This window comes from Cololabis saira, chromosome 15 (assembly GCF_033807715.1).
Source record: "Cololabis saira isolate AMF1-May2022 chromosome 15, fColSai1.1, whole genome shotgun sequence".
In the NCBI taxonomy this organism is placed as follows: Eukaryota; Metazoa; Chordata; class Actinopteri; order Beloniformes; family Belonidae; genus Cololabis; species Cololabis saira.
This window is the reverse complement of record NC_084601.1, coordinates 44,699,851-44,727,413: the sequence shown is the minus strand read 5'-3', so window position 1 is coordinate 44,727,413 and position 27,563 is coordinate 44,699,851. Positions and strand designations below refer to the sequence as shown.

General features: G+C 41.3%; 1 protein-coding gene across 1 annotated transcript in view; it reads left to right on the top strand.

Annotated features, from left to right (window-relative positions):
* khdrbs3 (KH domain containing, RNA binding, signal transduction associated 3) overlaps window positions 1–27,563 on the top strand; it is a 120,386-nt gene that overhangs the window by 23,130 nt on the left and 69,693 nt on the right. The window contains exon 2 of the mRNA XM_061742266.1: window positions 22,575–22,693. Within this exon, the coding sequence (XP_061598250.1) occupies window positions 22,575–22,693 (119 nt within the window). The remainder of the gene's footprint in view (window positions 1–22,574; window positions 22,694–27,563) is intronic.

Below are 27,563 nucleotides of genomic sequence, written 5' to 3'. Positions count from 1 at the left end.
TTTGTGAGATCAGGTTGGAGGTTGATCAGGACGGTGCGAGGAGGAGGATTATTTCACCATGACGTCCTGGAAAAGGCAGGAGACCAGACCAGCAAGACGGCGTCCAGAGAGATTCATGGTGTTGCTGATGAATAATGAAGATAAACCGGGAAGTTTAGATCAAACACGAGCAGAACTGGGACGTCCGGTCGGCTACTGAACGCGACGGCAGGCTGAGTTCGTTGCTCTTGTGAGTTGGCGTGTTTTATACCCTCTGGAACTCAATTCAAAGATATTATAGTTGATTTTATAGATAATATGTCCAGGGGGACGAGGAGAAAAACAAAAGGGACACAGGATAACTTAGAAGAACAAATGGAACAACATCACGAACTACAGGCCAACGTGGCGGTGAAACAACACTGGATTTGAAGCAGATCAGCGAACTCAAGTCGGAACTAAAAGACGACTTTAAGGCGCTGAAAGAAGAACTTAAACATGATATGAGAGGAGAACTGGTTGAGTTTAAGCGGGATGTTAATCAGTAGCTTAACTGCCAACATGCAAATCATGCAGGAGCAAAAAGCGAAGACAACGAGAATTGACGACCTGGAAACACGCTGCAAAAACTCAAAATCTTAACAATATTTGTCTTATTTCTAGTTAAAGTTAAAGACTCATCACTGGAAAAAACAACCATTTTCACCTGTTTCAAGTAAATTTTCACTTGAAATAAGTAGAAAAATCTGCCAGTGGAACAAGATTTTTTTTGCTTGTAATGAGAAGATAAATCTTGTTCCACTGGCAGATTTTTCTACTTATTTCAAGTGAAAATTCCTTGTAACAGGTGAAAATTGTCAAATAATTTATTTTTCTGGTAATGACAATTTTTTGACTAAAAATTAGACATTTTAACTAGAAATAAGACAAATATTCCTGGTAAGATTTTCAATTTTTGCAGTGCATGCAAATCATGCAGGAGCAAAAAGCGAAATTAGACGAGATGACGACGAGAATTGACGACCTGGAAACATGGAGTGCAGAAACCGATGCCGTGGATTGACGGTGTACAGAACGCTGGCACCGAAACCAGGCCCCACACTGCAAAAACTCACAATCTTACCAGGAATATTGGTCTTATTTCTAGTTAAAATGTCTCATTTTAGTCAAAAAATCTCATTACACTTAAAACAAGAGTCATTACCAGAAAAATAACTTATTTGACAATTTTCACCTGTTTCAAGTAAATTTTCACTTGAAATAAGTAGAAAAATCTGCCAGTGGAACAAGATTTATCTTCTTATTACAAGCAAAAAAATCTTGTTTTTTCCAGTGATGAGTCTTGTTTTAAGTGTAATGAGATTTTTTTTTACTAAAAATGAGACATTTTAACTAGAAATAAGACAGTCAAAAAAGTCAAAAGTCAAAAAAATCTCATTACACTTAAAATAAGACTCATTACCAGAAAAATAACTTATTTGACAATTTTCACCTGTTTTCACCTGAAGATTTATCTTCTCATTACAAGCAAAACAATCTTGTTCCACTGGCAGATTTTTCTACTTATTTTAAGTGAAAATCTACTTGAAACAGGTGAAAATTGTTGTTTTTTCAAGGGGTTAATCTAAAAACTAAAAATGAGACATTTTAACTAGAAATAAGACAAATATTCTTGTTAAGATTTTGAGTTTTTGCAGTGCAACGCGCCTCCAAGGTCGATTGTGATAAACTTCCAGCAGTATAACATCAAGGAAATGATTATTCAGAAAGCATGACAGCAAAATATCTCAATGGAAGGAAAAGATAAAGAATGAAACGCTCAGCTTCCTGTTGGGAGTCGGTGGAAACTCCTAGCTGAGGACAAACATAGACGAGTAAAACAGAACCACAGTAACGACATAAGAGCGGGTTCTAGGGTTTATGGTTCACACCAGACCAGACCTTCAGATACCAGGTCCAGGACCTGGTCCAGGACCCGGTCCAGGACCCGGTCCAGGACCTGGTCCAGGACCCGGTCCAGGACCTGGTCCAGGACCCGGACTCACACGGGTCCAGCTGGTATCCGAGAGAAACGCAGCTGCATGAATATTTGATCACGGTCACGTTTTAATCTCTTAGTAATTAAACTCCTACAGTCGTGTTAATGAAGGTTCAGAGAGAAGTGGAGAATAAACATCACAAGTGTTTAATTGGTTCCTGGATCATTAGGGATATTTGCATACAGACCTGGAGGAAAACAGGGTTGGATTCAAAGATTTAGGAATTTAAATAAAAAAGCAGGTGCATGAGGCCAAAGTGGGCGTGTCCCAGTCCGCCGAGGAAACAGGAGGAAACAGGAGGAAGCAGGAGGAAACAGGAGGAAACAGGAGGAAACAGGAGGAAACAGGAGGAAACAGGAGGAAACAGGAGGAAGCAGGAGGAAACAGGAGGAAACAGGAGGAAACAGGAGGAAACAGGAGGAAACAGGAGGAAACAGGAGGAAACAGGAGGAAACAGGAGGAAACAGGAGGAAACAGGAGGAAACAGGAGGAAGCAGGAGGAAGCAGGAGGAAACAGGAGGAAACAGGAGGAAGCAGGAGGAAGCAGGAGGAAGCAGGAGGAAACAGGAGGAAACAGGAGGAAACAGGAGGAAGCAGGAGGAAGCAGGAGGAAGCAGGAGGAAACAGGAGGAAACAGGAGGAAACAGGAGGAAACAGGAGGAAGCAGGAGGAAGCAGGAGGAAACAGGAGGAAACAGGAGGAAACAGGAGGAAACAGGAGGAAGCAGGAGGAAACAGGAGGAAACAGGAGGAAGCAGGAGGAAACAGGAGGAAACAGGAGGAAACAGGAGGAAACAGGAGGAAACAGGAGGAAGCAGGAGGAAGCAGGAGGAAACAGGAGGAAACAGGAGGAAGCAGGAGGAAACAGGAGGAAACAGGAGGAAACAGGAGGAAGCAGGAGGAAACAGGAGGAAACAGGAGGAAACAGGAGGAAGCAGGAGGAAGCAGGAGGAAGCAGGAGGAAACAGGAGGAAACAGGAGGAAACAGGAGGAAACAGGAGGAAGCAGGAGGAAGCAGGAGGAAACAGGAGGAAACAGGAGGAAACAGGAGGAAACAGGAGGAAACAGGAGGAAGCAGGAGGAAGCAGGAGGAAACAGGAGGAAACAGAATAACGCTGGTTTAGTCCTGGCCCTTCCTCACAATATCAGATCATATATGCCATAGAAAAAAAATATAAAAATTGAAATAAAATAAAATAAGAAAAGAAAGAAAAGACAAAATAACAAAAATAAATAAATACAACACAAACAATGAATAACCAAAGATCAAGGCATAATTAAACTAGCCTCCTACAATATCCTAAACTCAGAAATTGAACGCATAAGGAACAGAATAATAATTAAAGAAATACATACAGAGGGTAGATTGAGTTCATTAGAGGTCCTTATTTTTATATTTGTCCAGAATTGTTTTCTTGTAGGTGTTTTTAAACTGTATAGAGTTAGAGCTTCGTTTGATTTCTTCATCCAGACGTAATAACGATAATAACTCGTGGCCACGAGCTCATTAATATAAATGGACTATAATTAGTTATTAATGATGAATAACCTTAATCCCACCAAGGAAGTTCTGGATGTCGTGGATGCAACTTCCTTGGTGGGATTAAGGTTATTCATCATTAATAACGGTAATTATAGTCTATTTATATTAAAGAGCTTGTGGCCACGAGTTATTAATGCGTGGCCACGAGTTATTAATGCGTGGCCACGAGTTATTAATGCGTGGCTATGAGTTATTAATGCGTGGCCACGAGTTATTAATGCGTGGCTACGAGTTATTAATGCGTGGCCACGAGTTATTAATGCGTGGCCACGAGTTATTAATGCATGGCCACGAGTTATTAATGCGTGGCCACGAGTTATTAATGTGTGGCAACGAGTTATTAATGTGTGGCCACGAGTTAATAATGCGTGGCCACGAGTTATTAATGTGTGGCAACGAGTTATTAATGCGTGGCCACGAGTTATTAATGCGTGGCCACGAGTTATTAATGTGTGGCCACGAGTTATTAATGTGTGGCCACGAGTTATTAATGCGTGGCCACGAGTTATTAATGCGTGGCTACGAGTTATTAATGCGTGGCCACGAGTTATTAATGCGTGGCCACGAGTTATTAATGCGTGGCCACAAGTTATTAATGCGTGGCTACGAGTTATTAATGCGTGGCCACAAGTTATTAATGCGTGGCTACGAGTTATTAATGCGTGGCAACGAGTTATTAATGCGTGGCCACGAGTTATTAATGTGTGGCCACGAGTTATTAATGTGTGGCCACGAGTTATTAATGCGTGGCCACGAGTTATTAATGCGTGGCCACAAGTTATTAATGCGTGGCTACGAGTTATTAATGCGTGGCTACGAGTTATTAATGTGTGGCCACGAGTTATTAATGCGTGGCTACGAGTTATTAATGCGTGGCCACGAGTTATTAATGTGTGGCCACGAGTTATTAATGCGTGGCCACGAGTTATTAATGCATGGTCACGAGTTATTAATGCGTGGCAACGAGTTATTAATGCGTGGCCACGAGTTATTAATGCGTGGCCACGAGTTATTAATGTGTGGCTACGAGTTATTAATGTGTGGCCACGAGTTATTAATGCGTGGCCACGAGTTATTAATGCGTGGCCACGAGTTATTAATGCGTGGCTACGAGTTATTAATGTGTGGCCACGAGTTATTAATGCGTGGCCACGAGTTATTAATGCGTGGCCACGAGTTATTAATGTGTGGCCACGAGTTATTAATGCGTGGCCACGAGTTATTAATGCGTGGCTACGAGTTATTAATGCGTGGCTACGAGTTATTAATGCGTGGCCACGAGTTATTAATGCGTGGCCACGAGTTATTAATGCGTGGCCACGAGTTATTAATGCGTGGCTACAAGTTATTAATGCGTGGCCACGAGTTATTAATGTGTGGCCACGAGTTATTAATGTGTGGCCACGAGTTATTAATGCGTGGCCACGAGTTATTAATGTGTGGCCACGAGTTATTAATGTGTGGCCACAAGTTATTAATGTGTGGCCACGAGTTATTAATGCGTGGCCACGAGTTATTAATGTGTGGCCACGAGTTATTAATGTGTGGCCACGAGTTATTAATGTGTGGCCACGAGTTATTAATGCGTGGCCACGAGTTATTAATGCGTGGCTACGAGTTATTAATGCGTGGCCACGAGTTATTAATGCGTGGCTACGAGTTATTAATGTGTGGCTATGAGTTATTAATGTGTGGCCACGAGTTATTAATGCGTGGCCACGAGTTATTAATGCGTGGCCACGAGTTATTAATGCGTGGCTACGAGTTATTAATGTGTGGCTACGAGTTATTAATGTGTGGCTATGAGTTATTAATGCGTGGCCACGAGTTATTAATGCGTGGCCACGAGTTATTAATGCGTGGCTACGAGTTATTAATGCGTGGCCACGAGTTATTAATGCGTGGCCACGAGTTATTAATGTGTGGCTATGAGTTATTAATGCGTGGCCACGAGTTATTAATGCGTGGCTACGAGTTATTAATGTGTGGCTACGAGTTATTAATGTGTGGCTATGAGTTATTTATGCGTGGCCACGAGTTATTAATGTGTGGCCACGAGTTATTAATGCGTGGCTACGAGTTATTAATGTGTGGCTACGAGTTATTAATGTGTGGCTATGAGTTATTAATGCGTGGCCACGAGTTATTAATGCGTGGCCACGAGTTATTAATGCGTGGCTACGAGTTATTAATGCGTGGCCACGAGTTATTAATGCGTGGCCACGAGTTATTAATGCGTGGCTACGAGTTATTAATGTGTGGCTATGAGTTATTAATGTGTGGCCACGAGTTATTAATGCGTGGCTACGAGTTATTAATGCGTGGCTACGAGTTATTAATGTGTGGCCACGAGTTATTAATGCGTGGCTACGAGTTATTAATGCGTGGCTACGAGTTATTAATGCGTGGCTACGAGTTATTAATGCGTGGCTATGAGTTATTAATGTGTGGCCACGAGTTATTAATGCGTGGCTACGAGTTATTAATGCGTGGCTACGAGTTATTAATGTGTGGCTACGAGTTATTAATGTGTGGCTACGAGTTATTAATGCGTGGCCACGAGTTATTAATGCGTGGCCACAAGTTATTAATGCGTGGCTACGAGTTATTAATGCGTGGCTACGAGTTATTAATGTGTGGCCACGAGTTATTAATGCGTGGCTACGAGTTATTAATGCGTGGCCACGAGTTATTAATGTGTGGTCACGAGTTATTAATGCGTGGCCACGAGTTATTAATGCATGGTCACGAGTTATTAATGCGTGGCAACGAGTTATTAATGCGTGGCCACGAGTTATTAATGCGTGGCCACGAGTTATTAATGTGTGGCTACGAGTTATTAATGTGTGGCCACGAGTTATTAATGCGTGGCCACGAGTTATTAATGCGTGGCCACGAGTTATTAATGCGTGGCTACGAGTTATTAATGTGTGGCCACGAGTTATTAATGCGTGGCCACGAGTTATTAATGCGTGGCCACGAGTTATTAATGTGTGGCCACGAGTTATTAATGCGTGGCCACGAGTTATTAATGCGTGGCTACGAGTTATTAATGCGTGGCTACGAGTTATTAATGCGTGGCCACGAGTTATTAATGCGTGGCCACGAGTTATTAATGCGTGGCCACGAGTTATTAATGCGTGGCTACAAGTTATTAATGCGTGGCCACGAGTTATTAATGTGTGGCCACGAGTTATTAATGTGTGGCCACGAGTTATTAATGCGTGGCCACGAGTTATTAATGTGTGGCCACGAGTTATTAATGTGTGGCCACAAGTTATTAATGTGTGGCCACGAGTTATTAATGCGTGGCCACGAGTTATTAATGTGTGGCCACGAGTTATTAATGTGTGGCCACGAGTTATTAATGTGTGGCCACGAGTTATTAATGCGTGGCCACGAGTTATTAATGCGTGGCTACGAGTTATTAATGCGTGGCCACGAGTTATTAATGCGTGGCTACGAGTTATTAATGTGTGGCTATGAGTTATTAATGTGTGGCCACGAGTTATTAATGCGTGGCCACGAGTTATTAATGCGTGGCCACGAGTTATTAATGCGTGGCTACGAGTTATTAATGTGTGGCTACGAGTTATTAATGTGTGGCTATGAGTTATTAATGCGTGGCCACGAGTTATTAATGCGTGGCCACGAGTTATTAATGCGTGGCTACGAGTTATTAATGCGTGGCCACGAGTTATTAATGCGTGGCCACGAGTTATTAATGTGTGGCTATGAGTTATTAATGCGTGGCCACGAGTTATTAATGCGTGGCTACGAGTTATTAATGTGTGGCTACGAGTTATTAATGTGTGGCTATGAGTTATTTATGCGTGGCCACGAGTTATTAATGTGTGGCCACGAGTTATTAATGCGTGGCTACGAGTTATTAATGTGTGGCTACGAGTTATTAATGTGTGGCTATGAGTTATTAATGCGTGGCCACGAGTTATTAATGCGTGGCCACGAGTTATTAATGCGTGGCTACGAGTTATTAATGCGTGGCCACGAGTTATTAATGCGTGGCCACGAGTTATTAATGCGTGGCTACGAGTTATTAATGTGTGGCTATGAGTTATTAATGTGTGGCCACGAGTTATTAATGCGTGGCTACGAGTTATTAATGCGTGGCTACGAGTTATTAATGTGTGGCCACGAGTTATTAATGCGTGGCTACGAGTTATTAATGCGTGGCTACGAGTTATTAATGCGTGGCTACGAGTTATTAATGCGTGGCTATGAGTTATTAATGTGTGGCCACGAGTTATTAATGCGTGGCCACAAGTTATTAATGCGTGGCCACGAGTTATTAATGCGTGGCCACGAGTTATTAATGCGTGGCCACGAGTTATTAATGCGTGGCTACGAGTTATTAATGCGTGGCCACGAGTTATTATTAAAGAACTCTTTTAATTTGGTTGTACCTGGTCACAATAAAGATCTATTCTATTCTATTCTATTTTATTCTATTCAGCTCATGGAGTTTAACATCTTCACTTCTCTAAACGTGGAATTAAAACATGGTGTTTGTTCAGTCGTAGAAGTTTATCTGAGCAGAAACAGTAGGAGAAGAGTTTCTCTCTCCGAGACTCGTCCTCCGTCTCGCTCCTCAGATTAAGAAGAATCTTCCTCAGACGTTTGGAGAAGTTTAATCAAGACGTTTACGTTGTGAGCGTCTCGCTCTACTCGCTCTAGTCGGCCGGTGGTTCGGCCCGGTGTGATTCTTCACGGCCCGTTACCCCCGAGATATATATATTTATATAAATATATATAAATATATATAAATATCTATCCCCCGTCTGCAGTTCTACAGCTGAAGCTGCTGAAGCTGCTGAAGCTAATGCTTCTCGCTAACGGCTGCAGAACAGAATCAGGGCCAGGCAGGAGAAAAATATTTGTTTTTATTATGCACTTCAAGAAAAAAGTCGAAATGTCGAAAATTAATGTTGAAGAACAATTTCAAGAATGAAGTCGAAATTTGTATTTATGAATGAATGTTATATTCAGGTCAAAAGCTTTTTTTGTGGAAAGTTGAATAAACATTAACATAAAGCAGCATATTTGCCCTTTCTCATGTTGTTAACAGTATTAAAAACAGTGAAAAAAAACCTTAATTAAGTCATTTAGAACAGCAAAAAATGTGTTAATAAATGTGCGATTAATATGCGATTAATTAAACTATGGACAACATGGATTAATCGTGATTTAAAAATGAATCGTTTGACAGCCCTAATAAAAAACCCTTGGGTCATGTGACTGATTTATTTTTTTTGTGTTTCTTTTTAATTTTATTTAGCACAAAGAATGTACAGATCAAAGCAGGGTGAAAAAGATATAAAATTAGGAAATATTAGGAAATTCATTCATATTATCAATCTTCTTCATAGATTTAAAGAAGTTGGTAAAAAAAAAAGTAAAAATATAGTAAAGGAGGAAGTATCTCCCCTTACAAGTGTGAACTTGATATTTACCCAAAATAATCACCAGGTTGAGAATATTTGAATATTTAGGATGTAAGTTATCCATATAATAAATAACATCAGGTCATGTGACTGAAAACCCCGGTGATGTCACGGGGGGCGTGTCCAGGCGTCACCATGGAAACGATGCTTTGACGGGCGTCTCCAGCTCGTGTCTCTGATCCCGTCATGAATCTTAGATGAATGATAGATGTTTGGGTTCCAGTCCAGCTGCTGGAGGGAAAAACTCCACAGTCTGACTCTATTGTGTGAAAACAGAATATTTCATAACAGGAAACGTGGTGAATTATGGATACGAGGAATATTATTAGCCTACTTTAGCGCTGAGCTCATCCCACATTCAGCAGTTTGATCAGTTTGATCAGTTTGATCGTCTTCACTTTCTGCAGAGTTTCTACCAGTTTGGTGGTGAAACTGAGATGAGAGGATATATGAGATATACTTTATTATCCCCGAGGGGAAATTTGTTTTGGGCAAAGGTGCCAAAGTGCATACAGCGTCTTTTTAAAACATGAGACAAACAATCAACAACAGCATTTCGGCAGTTCACAGTTCATCATTGTAAAAATTCAAGTACTATCAAAAGATCAACAATAAAAACCCCAGTTATAAATCATCATACAAGAGTACTATCAAAAGATCAACAATCAAAATCCAAGTAGTAAATCATCGTACAAAAGTACAGTAGTGCAAAACACACAGATACAAAAAGTACAGTACTAGGGGCTGCCCCTATGCACCCCCGCTCCATGCCCCCCCACTCGGTAGGAAGGGTGAGGGGTTGGGAGGGGGTAAGAGTGAGGAGGGAGGGGGATTAGGTAGGGGTTGGACAGTGGGGGAACATGGAGCTGAGGGAACACAGGCACAACCCCCAACACAGCATACAAAAGGCCCTATTTTTTGTTCAAAAGGGCAATTGAAGTAGGTAGGAAGGACATTTTATAACGATTATACCTGCAGCGGCTCGCTAGCGCCTAGCCGAGGGTAGCAGCTCATACTCGGGATATAAAATATGTGAAGGGTCGGACAGTATTCTATTTGCCAGGCTGACAACCGTTTTCTCGAGAGTTGCCTGGAGTGACGGAGAGTCTTTCCTACCGATTACCTTCATGGCTGTTTTTTGCATTTTAGCTATTCTAGATTTGAGCTGGACTGACAACGTCCCATACCAGGCTGCCATGCCGTATCTAATGATGCTGCCAAGGACAGCATCATAGAATGTGGACATGACTCCTTTGCTTACACCGAATAGCCTGAGCCTACGAAGAAAGTGTAAGCGCTGTGCCAACTTTGCACACAGGTAGTCCACGTGGACATTCCATTTGAGCTGATTGTCCACCTGGACTCCTAGATATTTGTATGACACGACCTGTTCAATCTGTTCAATCTGTCGACTCTGACGACGTTCACGTCAGAGGAATCGCTGCTTTTACTCTTTATCCAGTCTGAAGAGGAACTTTGTAAAGTTAGTGTTTGTCGTGTCTGAAAAGGAACTTTGTAAAGTTACATGTTTATCCAGTCTGAAGAGGAACTTTGTAAAGTTAGTGTTTGCAGTTTCACCAGTGCTGTTCTTGGACATTATCATCGGTTTTCTTTGCTGTTTTGTTGTTTGTAAGTGTGAGTTGTGGTTATAAAGGTTATAAAGGTTATAAAGGTTTTAAAGGTTATAAAGTCTATAAAGGTTATAAAGGTTAGACCTGTTGGCACCAGGAATTGTCATCCGTGCTCCAAGCCAGATGAGTGTATTGTAGGTAAGACATTGACAATGACTGACGGTGAAAACTGTCATTTTTAATTAAAAGGCGTCGCCGTGAGAGGGAGGCAAAGTTCAGTGTCTCACCATGAACATAAAAGTTGTTGCAACTTGCACATAATTTGTCCAATTTGACCCAGAATCTGTACATTTAATCAGGCAAGTGGATATGACAATCTTGGATGAACTCCATAGCGCCACCTTTTGGTCAGGTATACATTTTTCATCAAATTATGTGCTGTAATTCCTGTTTCGTTCATCCAATCACAATGAAATCTGCACATATTATTGTCATAAGGTCCTTATTGACTGTGTTGCGTATCGTGGTCAGAACTCTGGATTTCCTAGCTGGGAGGAGCTTAGGCAGGGTGGGAGGAGCTTACAGATGTAATTTAGCTACAGCTCCCTGTGACGTGAGCGACAGTGATAACGTGTTTCTTTCATGAGGTAGAATCTTCTCAAATGTTGGGAAGCAAATGGACGTGCATGAGCCCAGGTGACCCGGTACACCTGGAGTACCAGGGGTCTAGAGGACCAGGCAGGTCTCCAGAAACCTGGTACTCCAGTCCTGGGTCCAGACCAGAGATGGGTAGAAGGGTCCGACCCAGGTCTGATCCGGGTCCGACCCAGGTCTGATCCGGGTCCGACCCGGGTCTGATCCTAGTTTGATCCGGGTCCCCCTGGGCCGAGTTCAGCATCCAGTCATCCAGTTCTCTGTTTTATTTCCTATCGCTGCAGCCGTTGCCCTTGAGCCTGCAGGATTTGGACCACAAACCCTCTTCTAGAGGTGTGTGTTTGGTGGGTGTGTGTTGGAGTGTGCGTGTGGCTGGTGTGTGTTAGTGGCTGTGTGTGTGTGTGTGTGTTTGGTGTGTTTGTGGCTGTGTGTGTGTGTTAGTGTGTGTTAGCTGGTGTGTGTTTGGTGGGTGTGTGTGTGTGTGTGTGTGTGTGTGTGTGTGTGTGTGTGTGTGTGTGTTTGTGGCTGTGTGTGTGTGTTAGTGTGTGTTAGCTGGTGTGTGTTTGGTGGGTGTGTGTGTGTGTGTGTGTGTGTGTGTTTGGTGTGTTTGTGGCTGTGTGTGTGTGTTAGTGTGTGTTAGCTGGTGTGTGTTTGGTGTGGTGTGTGTGTGTGTGTGTGTGTGTGTGTGTGTGTGTGTGTGTGTTGTGTGTATTAGCTTGTGTGTGTATCAGCGACGCTCCAGCAGCCAGATATTCACCGTCTCCACTCGAGGCTTTTAATCCGGGGACATTATCTCCCGCTGTAAGCCGGTTCTGGCCCGTTAGCCGCCGCGGAGAGCAGGTTCTGGCCCGTTAGCTCGCCGCAGCGCCGCGGAGGCTAACGGGGGGGACGGGGAGGACGGGGGGGGAACAGGGCTTTGTCCGGCCTCCGAGGATGTAATCTCAGGATTAGAGGGCGAGACGAATCCTGCCGTCAGCCTGACCTTGAGGAGGCGGAGGAGAGATGAGAGGAGGAGGAGGAGGAGATGAGGAGGAGGAGGAGGAGAGGAGAGGAGAGAGGAGGAATTGAGACTTCAGGACGTTAGCGAGGCGAGACGCTGCTGTTTCTGAAGAGCTGGCGGGTCTGTTGGGGGGGTTGGGAGGGTTTGGAGGGCTGGGAGGGTCGGAGCCTCGACTCCGTGATCTCTGAGTGTGTAACACTCAACACATCACACACCACACCTGAGCCAAGATATCAGCGTCCTGCTGGAACCCTCACCGTCTGTCCGTCTGTCAGGCGACGCTCAGGGAGACAAAGTCAAACACCAAATCCATCTGAACCTTTATCTCCACCTGAACAAAGACCTTTCTATCCATATATATATATATATATATATATATATATATATATATATATATATATATATATATACTGCTGATGGAGACAAACCCCAAGCCACTTACCGCTGGAATCGCAGCAAAAGGTGGCGCTACAAAGTATTCACTTAAGGCGGCTGAATAATTTTGCACGCCCAATTTTTTTTTTTTTTCTTTTTTCTTCTTTTTTTGTTGCCTAACGGCTCAACAGCGCCCCCTAGAATACTTTTCTCTGCCATAACTTTTGAAAGGTTTGACATAAAGAGTCGTGGGTGGTGTCATCGGACTCAGTATTGAGTCCTTGAAATAGGGACAACCAATCAGAAGAAGGGGCGGGGCTGATTTTCACCAATTATGGTCAAGGACGCCCAATTTTTCAGTTTTTTATTTGTTAAAAAAGTTTGAAATATCCAATACATTTCGTTCCACTTCACTTCACAAAAAAATTGCAGTTTTATATCTTTATGTTATATTGTTATGTTATGATATGTTATATATATATATATATATATATATATATATATATATATATATATATATATATACATGTCAGTAATTGGTGAATAAAAACCTATTTAGACGTGTTTTAATGTAGATTTCTTTCTAAGAGTCTCAGCTCTTGCAGACGCTGGTGATTAAAGTCGGACGTGTTTGTTCCTTTTTCCTCTTTCTGATTCTGATATCCTGGTTTTGGGAATCGATACTGAGTATTGATATTATTGATATGATACGGCTGCTGAATAAAGTGATATTTTAGCTTGAATGATTCTTGCTGCTGCTGCTGTGGTTGTTTTTTTTATCTGGTTTTATTCCTGATGAGTCAGTCGGGAACTCGGAGCTGAGAGAGAGTCCAGCGTGGCTGGATCTGATCCAGATATTTGATCCAGATATCATCTGTTTCTGTCTCTGCTGGAGAGGAACTGCAGACTTTACTGCGTCTGTTTTCAGCTTCACAATCTCCTCCCGCCGACCAGAAGCTTAAATGTTTCAGTAATAAAGATGCTTGTATTTGAGTGTTGCTCATGGGCACCGCGGCGTTCCACGCCAGCATGTCAGAGGAAAATGATAAAACATCATTAATCTGCAGCGTAAATGACTGAAATGAACGAAGGACAGAACGAACAAACGGTTTATTTTGGTTACATTACATTATTATATGTTATATATATATATTATATACAGGGTCCTCGTACCCTGAAGGAGCTGGTCCTGGTACCCCGGGCTGTGTTGGTGCTTCTTCCCTTCCTCTCTCTTCAGAGATTATTCCAGTTTTAGTGATTATTCCAGTTTTCTTCAGAGAGATTATTCCAGTTTTCTGCAGATTATTCCAGTTTTCTTCAGAGAGATTATTCCAGTTTTAGTGATTATTCCAGTTTTCTCCAGAGATTATTCCAGTTTTAGTGATTATTCCAGTTTCAGTGATTATTCCAGTTTTCTTCAGAGATTATTCCAGTTTTAGTGATTATTCCAGTTTCAGTGATTATTCCAGTTTTCTTCAGAGATTATTCCAGTTTTAGTGATTATTCCAGTTTTATTCAGTGATTATTCCAGTTTCAGTGATTATTCCAGTTTTATTCAGAGATTATTCCAGTTTTAGTGATTATTCCAGTTTTCTTCAGTGATTATTCCAGTTTTAGTGATTATTCCAGTTTCAGTGATTATTCCAGTTTTCTTCAGAGATTATTCCAGTTTTAGTGATTAGAAATTGGAAATTTCCCCTCCGGGGGACTATTAAAGGATTTCTTATCTTATTATTCCAGTTTTCTTCAGTGATTATTCCAGTTTTAGTGATTATTCCAGTTTTAGTGATTATTCCAGTTTTAGAGATTATTCCAGTTTCAGTGATTATTCCAGTTTTAGTGATTATTCCAGTTTCAGTGATTATTCCAGTTTCAGTGATTATTCCAGTTTTAGAGATTATTCCAGTTTCAGTGATTATTCCAGTTTTAGTGATTATTCCAGTTTTCTTCAGTGATTATTCCAGTTTTAGTGATTATTCCAGTTTCAGTGATTATTCCAGTTTTCTTCAGAGATTATTCCAGTTTTAGTGATTAGAAATTGGAAATTTCCCCTCCGGGGGACTATTAAAGGATTTCTTATCTTATTATTCCAGTTTTCTTCAGTGATTATTCCAGTTTTAGTGATTATTCCAGTTTTAGTGATTATTCCAGTTTTAGAGATTATTCCAGTTTCAGTGATTATTCCAGTTTTAGTGATTATTCCAGTTTCAGTGATTATTCCAGTTTCAGTGATTATTCCAGTTTTAGAGATTATTCCAGTTTCAGTGATTATTCCAGTTTTAGTGATTATTCCAGTTTTAGTGATTATTCCAGTTTCAGTGATTATTCCAGTTTCAGAGATTATTCCAGTTTTAGTGATTATTCCAGTTTTAGAGATTATTCCAGTTTCAGTGATTATTCCAGTTTTCTTCAGAGATTATTCCAGTTTTCTTCAGTGATTATTCCAGTTTTATTCAGTGATTATTCCAGTTTTAGTGATTATTCCAGTCTTCCGAGCCGTTCTGCAGGGTTTCCAGCAGCGTGTCGTCCTGCAGACGGAGAGAGTCGTAATAACGTGACATTTCTGTCGCAGCTTTTCTCCCGTTTGACCCCGACTGCAACAGAACTGAATAATGAGTCGTTCTGCTGGAACGACGGCAGAGCCGTTATACACGATGACCTGAGATTACCATTCTGTTTAGACTAAAATGATTTTATTGTGGGACCAGAAGAGAAAGAGAAAGACGCTCTTTTATTTCCAGTTCAATTATTTCTGAAAGGAAACACAGCGAGAGCTCGTTGTGGCCAAACGATAACGCTCACAAACAAACCATCAAATACTGGAAACGGGACGTTTATTCTGGTTTTCATGATTGGAAATGTTGCATTCAGGAAACTAATAAACCCCGACATCTGACGACAAACTCAATAAAAGACGGCGGTTTTACTGAACGGAGCCGTCGGCTGATGAAGCTGCAGATAAACATAAACTTGTACTTTATTTGATTAACTGACGGACAGAAATGTGCTTTTAGTTTCTGTATATTTAGTTCCAGAGTTCCAGTCAGTACTTTTCTTTCTTTCTTTCTTTCTTTCTTTCTGAAAGAAAGCAAGCCATGGCCGAAACCCAACAGGAAGTCGGCCATTTTCAATTAATTGTGTAATTTCTTTCTTTCTTTTTCTTTCTTTCTTTCTTTCTTTCTTTCTTTCTTTCTTTCTTTCTTTCTTTCTTTCTTTCTTTCTTTCTTTCTTTCGTTCTTTCTTTCTTTCTTTTTTTCTTTCTTTCTTTCTTTCTTTCTAATTTTGGCGCAATTTATGCCATTCCTTCGGCAGTTAATACGGCCCGAACCGTAACGTGCACCCAGGTGTGTTATACATCAAAATGTTCGTCTCCATCCTGCGACAACACGCATTACTTTTCTCAGTCAAAAGTGTTACCGTGGCGACGCTAGACGCCAAAAAGCGCGCCCCCCCCTTCATCTGATTGGTCCATATTTGATAGTTCCTACTTTCTGCCATAACTTTTGAATAGTTTGACATAAAGAGTCATGGTGGTGTCATCGGACTCGGTTTTGAGTCCTTGAACATAATTGGTGCAAATTAGCCCCGCCCCTTTTTCTGATTGGTTGATATCTGATAGTTCTTTTGAATGGTTTGATATATATGCAAGCTTCCACTGCAGCCTGAACGTGACCAAGGGCCCGTTGCAGCTTTAATTATTATTATTATTATTATTATTATTCCGTCTGTTCCTCTTACATTTCTGCATCTCCAGTAACAGAGCAAGAATGTCCCAGCATGCACCTGTGATCTCCTCAACAGGAAGTTTCTGGACTTAATGACCCAGTTGCTTCTGTTCGCCTCGTTTCTCATAATCCTGTAAAATCTACCCGGCTTATGAATTTTAACCGGGAGGAATAATCACTGAGCTGCTTTAGAGGAGCCTCTCCTGATGGAGTTAGCGCTGGCTAGCGTCCCGTTGTGGAGCCACCGGTCGGCCAGAAGAGAGTTATAAACTGTAATAAGAGCTTTATAAACTGTAAATGCAGTTTAAATCTGTGCAATGCTTAATGTTGGAGCTATTTGTCACTTTTGCATTATTTAATAATTTATTATTTAGTTAGTTTTTGTGGTTTAGTTTTGGGAACACACCTTTAGCTTGTTTATGATATTTAGTATTGATTACATTTATATTGGCACTTTACCATGCTTTTATTTTGAAGGTACAACAATGGAATAAACCTCAAGAAACGTTATTTTTTGCCTGGACAGGACTGTTTATCCTGCGTAAATTCACTCCCTCTGTGTTTCAGTGACTGTTTGATTTGATTCAGTTTATTATAGTTTGATACTTTTGAGTTTTTTAATAATTCACCTGGAGGACAGACAGTCACGACACGTAATGACAGAAAACATTTAAGAGTAGACAGAATTCCATAAACTGGATGGAAAAACGGGGCGTTTTCTGCAGTTTAGTGCAACTCTGCTTTTAACTCTGTAGTTTCGTTCTCTCCAAGTAATTCCCAGGCTTTGAGAACGCTGTTCAATAACTGTTGATTTATGAAATGTTCCGACTTTAAGGCAACAATTTATCAGCCGTGTGGAGCCGACGAGGACAGAATGAATAAAATACTGAGTTTGTAATGTTTTCTTTCTTTCTTTCTTTCTTTCTTTCTTTCTTTCTTTCTTTCTTTCTTTCTTTCTTTCTTTCTTTCTTTCTTTCTTTCTTTCTTTCTTTCTTTCTTTCTTTCTTTCTTTCTTTCTTTCTTTCTTTCTTTCTTTCTTTCTTATGTTTCTGAACTCAGCCTTAGCCGGTAAGTTATGCGGTTAGTTCCCGGGGGAACCACGTCGAGTTCCCGGGGGAACCACGTCTTGCGCTATGGGCCGTTTTTGAAAAAAAAAAAATTAAAAAAAAGCAGTTATTACATAAACAATGGCAGGTAAAAACTCCCATAGTGGGAGAAAAACCTTAAGCCAAACAGTGGCAAGAAAAACTCCCCTTTAGGAGGAAGAAACCTTGAGCAGGACCAGGATCATAAGGGGGGACCCTCCTGCCGAGGGCCAGACTGGTGGGTCAGGGACGTCAGCAGCACAGCAGGCAGGTGGAAGCAGCAACGGGATGACCGGGGGTGGGGACCGCAGGCCAGCACGCAGCTCCCGAAACTCCGGCCCAATCAGCAAGTCCCAGGTTGGGGTGCAGGGCCAGGGAGAGGAGTCTTGACGGACAAACCTCTCCCCCGCCCAAAAGGGGCCGTTACCCTGACCGGGCCGTTACCCTGCCCCTCTCACTCCCACAATGCAGGATCCGGTGTTTTGCATCCAGAGTTTCCAGCTCTGGCAGGAGAAGCTGACGCTCCCAAAGTTTCCTGCACAACCGGATTCTGCAGCGGTGGTTAGAGGAGGTTCTGGGGGCTGAGATCGTTGTAACATTGTTGCATCATCGTAATGTTGTTGAATAATAACATTGTTGCATCGTGGTTTTAACGTTGTTGATGGTTCCTGCTGCCGAGGGAGGAAGTAGAAGCTGCTGAATGGAGGGGATACTTGGTATTGCCCGTAGGATCTTTGTGTAAATAGAGGTGAAGTGAACAAAGTCACATTTATCTGAGGTTGAGTTTGTCTCATTCTAAGACTCTCTGATCCAGTGATTGTTTTAATGCTTTTCTACATGAATCTGTCAAACGTGGAGTCGGTTAAAGCCTCTAGTAAAACCCTCTGGAGTCTGAATCCTTCACTTCATTCACATTTCAACTGGATATATTTCCTCTGGAGGCGTCAGGAAAGTCGTCAGGAACCGCTGAGTCCCGTCGTTGTTTCTCTCGCTGCAGGAGTTCAGCGTGTGTTGGTGACGGATGATTTCCATAAAGCCCTGCTAGCGTCAGCGGCGCCTGCGGAGCGTCTGATGGAGGTTTCCAACGTTCACTACAGCTTGATGTTCCGTCCCTCAGACAGAGAGGAATCTGAGGCAGACGCAGCAGGGCTTTGTGTCGTGTCACTGATGCGAGTTTCATGGCTTTTATTCCGGCGGAGGATGATAATGACGGAGCTGGAGGAGCTGCCGCCTCACGCTGCCACTTCCTTTCATCCTCACAAAGACTCACCATTCAGACAAACCCGCTAGCCAACTCGCTGGCCTGCTGGTTCTACCGTCCAGCTCCAGGGAAGTTGCCCTCTCGCCCCCCGACCGGCCGGTGATGATTTCCCCCCCCGGGGTACCAGGACCACAAGCTCCTTCAGGGTACCAGGACCAGCTGGGATATCTACTAATCCAGTCGTAATTATACTAAAAAGGGAGGAGTTCTTTGTCGTAAACCTCATCTGCCAAACATGTCAGACCTTCAGCCATATATAATAATAATAATAATAATGTCCCTTTTTACTTCCTACTTAAGATGTCATGCCAGATAATGGATTAGACCCATCAGTGTTAAAACAGCTGTTTATCTTAATTGTCTTCACCCAAAGAAACTCTATTTAACAGCGTAGTCATAAAACAGGAGTCGACCCTGCAAATACAGAAAAAACACCAGTGTAAAAACCCTTCAAACTCTTAAACAATTTCATAAAATCCTAACAAGATTGTACGTTTGCTTTTGATTTGATTCGATTTGATTTTTATTTTGTACATGTAAAAGACAACAGTTAAAAGAGAAGATAAGAAAACAAAACAAAGCAAATAATTTCATACTTTAACACTTAATATCTTAATTTACATGGGCAAAAAGGAGTAGGAAGAAGTGTAGACTTATTTTTTTGTACTTTATTGTCTGGACTTCAGGAAGACTAGCTAGTTTTGGCGTTAGCTCATGGGGATTCTTTTAAAGAAAGAAAGAAAGAAAGAAAGAAAGAAAGAAAGAAAGAAAGAAAGAAAGAAAGAAAGAAAGAAAGAAAGAAAGAAAGAAAGAAAGAAAGAAAGAAAGAAAGAAAGAAAGAAAGAAAGAAAGAAAGAAAGAAAGAAAGAAAGAAAGAAGGATCAATTAAATTTAATTGTTGTAGTTTAGTATTTAGTATCTTTTACAGCAGGGATTTGTCTCCAAAGACTGAATGTGGTGATAGATTTATAGTTACAAAGGTGGTTTTAAATAAACAAAACCAACACGACAAACCTCAGAAATATAAATCTGTATCTGGAACCTCCAATACATATTTATTATATATACATTTATTTATTGGAACCGTGGGCTCGGAGGACGAGGCCGTCCTGACATGTTGCTAGTGTTGCTAGTGTTGCTAGGAGACTTAGCATTAATATTAATGTTTTTCCTCAGCGTCTGCTCTCTCTTCTCCCTCCGGGATAAAAGAGGCTTTAAGATATCTCTCCCTCTCTCTGATACTTTTATCCTGCTTAAAACTCCGATCAAAGGTTTTAATTACACCCAGCTAATGTTTCTGCCGCGGCGCTTTGTTCAGAAGCTTCACTCGTTTTTCTGACTTCCTTGTTTTCTGGCTCCAAATGTTCAGATCCCTTTAATTGAAAAATGTGGAACATTTTCTTCATGCTGTGTTTTCAAATTAAAAAATGTTTATTTCACTTCAGTCAAAAGCGTCACGTCTCCTTTTCTGAAGCCGTCGTCAGAAACGCTGTACCGGAGGAACCGGAGCAACCGGAGCAACCGGAGCAGTCCAGGCTTTGTGATGTTGCTCTCGCTCTAATCTTTTTTTGTTGTTTTTTTTAATATCTTTTTTATTTTTTTTATTTAACCTTTATTTATCCAGGAATAATCCCATTGAGATTAAAATCTCTTTTGCAAGGGGGTCCTGGCCAAGAAGGCATCTTTTTATTTCACAATTATTTTCACAATTCGCATTTTCACATTCACAATTTCTACTTTACCCACATTTTCTTTTTCTTTACCCTCCCCATAATTGCCCAGGGGAAAACAAAAAACAAAAAAACAAATCATACATTGAAAAATTAAATATATATATATATGTAGCAAACTGTTTAGTGTTGGCTCAAAAGGGGATTGTGTTATTGAAGGAGGGGGAGTATTTTGCCCTGCCTGAGTTGCCGTACGGCTGTGACGTCTTTCATCCTGTTCCTGTTTTGAGTGTGGAGGAGGAAATAAAGAAGCGGTGGTTACCGAATCCACTTTCTCGGCTCCTGTCCCGATTATAAGTCTAGGATTACACCTACCGTACAGGCGAACCCAGTACGCTCAGCTACATATATATATATATATATATATATATATATATATATATATATATATATATATATATATATATATATATATATATATAAAAATTAAATTAAATTCTTTTTTTAAATGGCATCAACAGCAATATCAATAAACTATATATAGTTTGAAAATAGAGATACTCATTGATCCCCCTTAGAAAAGTTCTCCAGTTTTGAAAATAATGGAGACCAAAATTCTTGAAGGATTTGACCACAGTTGTATTTTTCCAAAGTTCATTTTTCAAATGGTTAAAAAACTGACATTTGATCCAAAAAGAACTTGAAAGTTGGAGGGGAATCATCTTTCCAAAGTAAAAGTCTACATTTCTTAGCGAAGTATGTGATCATAATTAATATCCTGCTTTTTGAAGATCCAGTGTATCATCTCTCGCTCTAATCTGATGTTGTTTTGGTTTCCTATTTGAAAAATGTTCATTTCACTTAGTCAAAAGCATCACGTCGTCAGAAACCCTGAACCGGAGGAACCGGAGGAGCCCGGGCTTTCTTTGTGATGTTGCTCTCACTCTAATCTGATGGTGTTTTTGTTTCCTATTTGAAAATCCTTTCGCTCAGGAGGAATAAATGGGAGATGGAGTTTTGACCTCTGTCTCACCCTTTCTTGTGCCGGGCTTTTAGCCCGGAGCGTTAGCGTTAGCGCTGCCCTCTCTGCACAAACGTTTCCCCGGCGCTGAAACACTGATGTTATCCGTCTGATTGAACGTTCAAGGTTACGTCTCTGGATTCATCAAAGTCTGTCTCTGAAAGGAGAAACGAGGCCCCGGTCGGAGTTTCTGTCCCGTCTCTCATTCAGAGTTTCACCAGCAGAAACTGATTCAACTAGTCATTAAAAACGCTGCTTTGTGCTCAGAAACGTTGATAGAAGTGACCTGATAAACACTGAGATTCTCTTCAGAGATCTAAGTTCTGGGGAACCGTGAGGTTCATCTTAAAATATACTGGCTATAAAACTATAAAACTGTCTGGTAATGGGGAAGAAAACACCCTATGTAGTAGGGCTGGGCGATATATCGAGATTTTAATATATCGACATATTTTCAAACGCGATATGGTACGAGACAATATCGTTTATATCGATTTAAAAAAAAAAAAAAAAAAAAATTAAATTATTTTGATACAGCTTATTTTGTGACAAATTGACTTGAATGTTTTATTTGAGATTTGCACAAATGTTTTGTTATTTGCACAACTGTCAACCTCAGTGGAAAAGTCTGCCTGTTACTGTCTACATTGTATTAATTACACAGTGTATTTTAATTTAATTGTTATGCAGGAAAGGGATATTTGTTTTATTTTATTCAAGAAGCATTTTTATTCTATATATGCAGGCAGTTTATTTTTATTTCATTTGTTTTATACATGTTGATATTGTGCAGAGGCTTTGTATTAAAACTGACTGTTTTTTTAAGAAATGAAGCTAACAGAGATGCTAACAGAGATGCTAACAGAGATGTTAACAGAGAAGCTAACAGAGATGCTAACAGAGATGCTATGCTATAATGCTTTGGGGGAAACCCCAATTATGGCACAGAAAAAATATGGATATATATCGAGTATCAACATTCAGCTGGAAAATATCCAGATATGACTTTTAGTCCATACCACCCAGCCCTACTTTGAAATATTATTTTGAGAATGACGATCAAAACAGATCGGGCCATTATCGGCCGATACCGATCGATTTCCGATCGATCGGTGCGTCTCCAACGATAAACCACATCATTCCCGTTTCTCAACCTAACGGCGTCTCTTCTTCTTCTCTTCTCCGTCCAGAGATCGACAAAGTCCAGAGAGACGAGGGGAAGGAGGAGGAGAAGTTCATCGACGTCGTCATCAACAAGAACATGAAACTGGGCCAGAAAGTTCTGATTCCAGTCAAGCAGTTTCCTAAAGTAAGTGACGCTTCGCTGGGGAGGAACTTTATTCTGTTTTATTTATAGATAATGAAGCAGCTCTGGGTTTAAATTCCCCCCAACGCGCCGCCTGACAACTGTTGTTGACGCCTAGCGTTATTGGAAGTAGCACATGTAGCTCGGCTGACAGAACTGGGCTACGACTGTTAGCGGCGTAGCTTCCTGCCTGTCGGAGTTTCTGAACGGTTACAGATGTTCTTTTACTCAAACTCTGCTCTTCTCTGATCAGCGACGCCCTGACGTCTCTGCATGATGAATATTTATAGTACAGTTCTAGTTTAAAGGATGTTTCTCACTCTGGATCTGTTTCCTTCAGCGTTTCCATCAGATGTTTGATTGACAGCAGGTTGGAGAGTTTTTAAAAAGTCAGTTTTCTAATTTCAAAGGTTCAGAGTTGTCCTGATTAAGGCTGATTAAGCAACTAAAGTTTCTGCCTCAACAAGTACTAATCTAATCTGCTGATTGGTCATCTAAACGCCAGTACCAGATCAGTCATCCATTCATCTCAGCCTGATCTCACAAAAATCTGTGAAATGCCCACGACCTCTCACCACTATTTTCCGTGGTATATACACGGAAAATTGTATAATTCCGTGTGAGCACACATTATTATTATATATATTATATATAATATATATATATTATATATATATTATTCTTTGTCATTTTGGCTAAATTATGAGTTTTTGTCGTGCAAGGTACTGTTTATTACTGTCAGTTTCTAAAAGCATGTTTTTAACGCTGTTTTAGCAGTGTTTTATTGAGGTTTTAATGGGAGCACCACGGATATAGTACTATGTGAAGTCAATGGGATCCATCACCCGATTTGACTGCTGTCAAACCATTGAATGAAGGACAAAACGATAACAATCATCCCATAGATATGGGCCGGTAGGGCCCTACTCTACTTACTAGTAGGCTCAGGAGGCTGTTATCGCCCCTTTCTATGGCTAACCCCATGTTATTAATGCTTGCTATGGAGCTCACACCTCATTATCGCCCCTTTCTATGGCTAACCCCATGTTATTAATGCTCAGTAGGTACAGTTTTGTTATGAAGCTCACACCTCACCTCCCTTTTTTATGTATTTAGCTAGAATTTTAAAACCTGAACAATAGAATTCAACGTAAAATGCCGGATCTTGTCCATTAAAAACAATACTTTTTGGAACATAGTGTAACGACCACAGATAGATAAGGCCTTGCCCGCCTGGGCAACACATCAGCATTTGGCCGACTGGTTAGTGCAGTTGACTGTGGTCTGGGAGACTGGTTAGTGCAGTTGACTGTGGTCTGGGAGACTGGTTAGTGCAGTTGACTGTGGTCTGGGAGACTGGTTAGTGCAGTTGACTGTGGTCTGGGAGACTGGTTAGTGCAGTTGACTGTGGTCTGGGAGACTGGTTAGTGCAGTTGACTGTGGTCTGGGAGACTGGTTAGTGCAGTTGACTGTGGTCTGGGAGACTGGTTGGTGCAGTTGACTGTGGTCTGGGAGACTGGTTAGTGCAGTTGACTGTGGTCTGGGAGACTGGTTAGTGCAGTTGACTGTGGTCTGGGAGACTGGTTAGTGCAGTTGACTGTGGTCTGGGAGACTGGGGTTCGAGACAACGCTCTGGGCACGACTTGTTCGCCAAAGTATTTTCCTCATTTTGGTTATGAAAGAACAATCAGCCTCACAGCTCAAAGCGTTAGTGAATTATTCAAAAAACACACAAAAAAGGCCCGAAAAAGGCACCTCACACGGTGACCTTTGGCACTTCCGAAGGTCCCACGGGTCTGGACCTCGGCACAGTGGATGAGAGTCACCTCCTGATACAGAGTCTGGAATTTCAGCCTCCTAGCTCAAAGCGTTAGTGAACTGTGCAAAAATAGACACGAAATAGGCCTCATAGGCAAACCTATAACAATACATAACAAACTTCTGTGGCTACTGAGCATTAATAACATGGGGTTAGCCAGAGAAAGGGGCGATAACAGCCTCCTGCGCCTACTAGTAGGTAGAGTAGGGCCCTACTGGCCCATATCTATGGGATGATTGTTATCGTTTTATCCTTCATTCAATAATATGACAGCAGTCAAATCGGGTGACGGATCCCATTGACTTTGCATAGTACTATATCCGTGGTGCTCCCATTAAAACCTCAATAAAACACTGCTAAAACAGCGTTAAAAACATGCTTTTACAAACTGACAGTAACAAACAGTACCTTGCGTGACAAAAACTCATAATTTAGCCACTATAACAAAGAATAATATATTCATAATAATAATGTAATAATCCGTGTATATATCACAACAACGGATCCCATTGACTTCGCATAGTACAATATCCGTGGTGCTCACACGGAATTATACCATTTTCCGTGTATATACAGTACCACGGAAAATAGTGGTGAGATGTCGTGGGCATTTCACAGATTTTTGTGAGATCAGGTTGGTCTACGTCTACGTCTACGTCTACGTCTACGTCTACGTCTACGTCCAGGTCTAAGTTTTCGTCTACGTCTACGTCTACGTCTACGTCCTCTACCTCCATTAGCCGTTAGCAGGAAGACGCTGCGCAGACGTTACGTCCTCAGTTCCTGAGTCGGTGAAACACAAAGACTCGTTATCTCAAACCTTGTAGTTTTCCTGCAGACAGAGTTCAGGTTTCTGAAGACTGATGTTTCCCCAACACCGAGCAAACACATCCGTCTTCCTAAAACAAATCCGTCTTCCTAATGTCTGGAGAATAAAAACGCAGTAGCCTGGAACCTTTACACGGCTCCTTCGTCCTGATCAAAGTTTCCAGGATCTAACTCTCCTAAACGCTGCTGTTTCCAGGATCTAACTCTCTAAACGCTGCTGTTTCCAGGATCTAACTGTTTCCAGGATCTAACTCTCCTAAACGCTGCAGGAATCGGTTCACCGCCGGGGGTCAAAGGTGACGCTAACCGCTCAGCAGGAAAGCGTTCCAGTCAGATCCATCAGTCTTTGCTGCTGCCGCCCGTCACCAGGAACAAATTGAATTTGTCTTCCTGCGGCGGCTCGTCCAGCTCTAAACGGTTATTAGTGGCTCCACTTATCAAAGCTGTCACAGGAAATGGCTTTATCTGAGGAACCGGGGACCGGAGCATGCTGGGATCAAACCTCTGCATCCTCACCGTTAGCACGTTAGCAACATCAACCCTCCACATCCTCACGTCTCCCTGTTAGCAACGTCTCCCTGTTAGCAACATTATCACTGGAACTGGATGAATCTGCTGTCGGCAGAACAAGTGAGATGATCTGGTCGTTAGGATTTAGCATTCAGAAGAGGAGGAACAACATAATTCAGTCGTTTAAGGACGACGGAGCAGGAGGAGGATGGAGGGATGGAGGGATGATGGATGGATGATGGATGGGAGTGATGGGAGTCCGGGGTTCCAGCGGGTCGTGTCCGACTAACGATTCCCTTAACGGCGCGTCTGTTTGATGATGTCATGAACACTAGGGATGGGAATTGATAAGATTTTTCCGATACCATTTTCGATTCTGTTTAACGATTCGATTCTCTTATCGATTTTCATTTGGAAAAAAGGAAAACAAACAGGTGGATTAGCATCAACATTGTTTTATATCTTTGAACAAAACAATACAAGTGAGGTGTTAAGACGCCCCCAGCCTTGGGTCCTCCGAAAAAATTATTTGCTTTGAAAATACATTTAAATAATAATAATAAAACTAGACAATTTCCTTGCAGAAATTTCGAGAGTGCCACGGCGGGCTGCTGCACATTTGTGTGCATTATTTGATTTTGCCAGCAATAAAGGTGAAGGACTCAAAACTAAGTCCAATGACACCACACAGGATTCTCTATGTCAAACCATTCAAAAGATATTGGACTATAACATATCGGCCAATCAGAAGAAGGGGCGGGGCTAATTTGTATATATAATATACAAATGTAAATATTTATATGTATAATAATAATAATATACATATATATCCCATGAACCGGTTCCCAGCAGGACTGGGGATCATCTAAGGTCAGAAGGTCAGGGTTCAGATTTCTCCATTTTCCAGGTTAAAGTATATGAAGTCTGTACTGACTGGGTCATGTGACCAGTTCTGGGTCAGTCTAATCAGTCAACAGCTGAGGTCTGGTTGCTAGGGGCAACAAGAACCTCGAAATGAGGAATGTTCTGGGTTCGCTTTGAGAAAACCCCAGCTTTTGCCTTGTGACAAGTTCTCAAATAACTCTGATTTGTGAGAAAACCATAGCACCTAGCAGAAAAACAAAGACATTGTGAGAGACACAGAACCCGGCAGATTCTGACAATCTTAATTTTATTCAGATATTCCTTAAAATGTGTTAGTAACGGCAGTTCGAAAACAAAGTGAGATTTATTTTAAGAAAACTTTTTTATTTTTTTTTTTACATTGCAGTCAATGGAGACCGAGGCAGGAATTCCCATGGCTGTTAGCCCCCCCGTTTGAATTTTGTGCATACCCCGTCTGTCAAAGTCACATTTTATGAATCCCAACATGAATCCCAACATGTAATAATAATAAGGTCATTTTTTGACTGTTTCTCTCACTCTAAAAAATTAGAGCTTCACTCTAAATTTGACAAAAAAGTGATTTCCAGTCCTCGCTTGAGCGCTCATATCTTGAAAACTGTACATCTTAGGAAAAAACTGTTTCAGGTTTGGAGAGAGAAGAGACGTTTTCCTCCGTTTTGAAGTTTGAATGACAGTTCTACGTACAAGTATGAGAAAGATACGTGACTCAGAAAAAAGGTGAATTTTGTCTTTTTTCTCGACATATTCCCATCCGCTTTGAATGGGGCCATAGAAATACATGGGGAAATTTAGCTCCCCATAAGTTTGGAA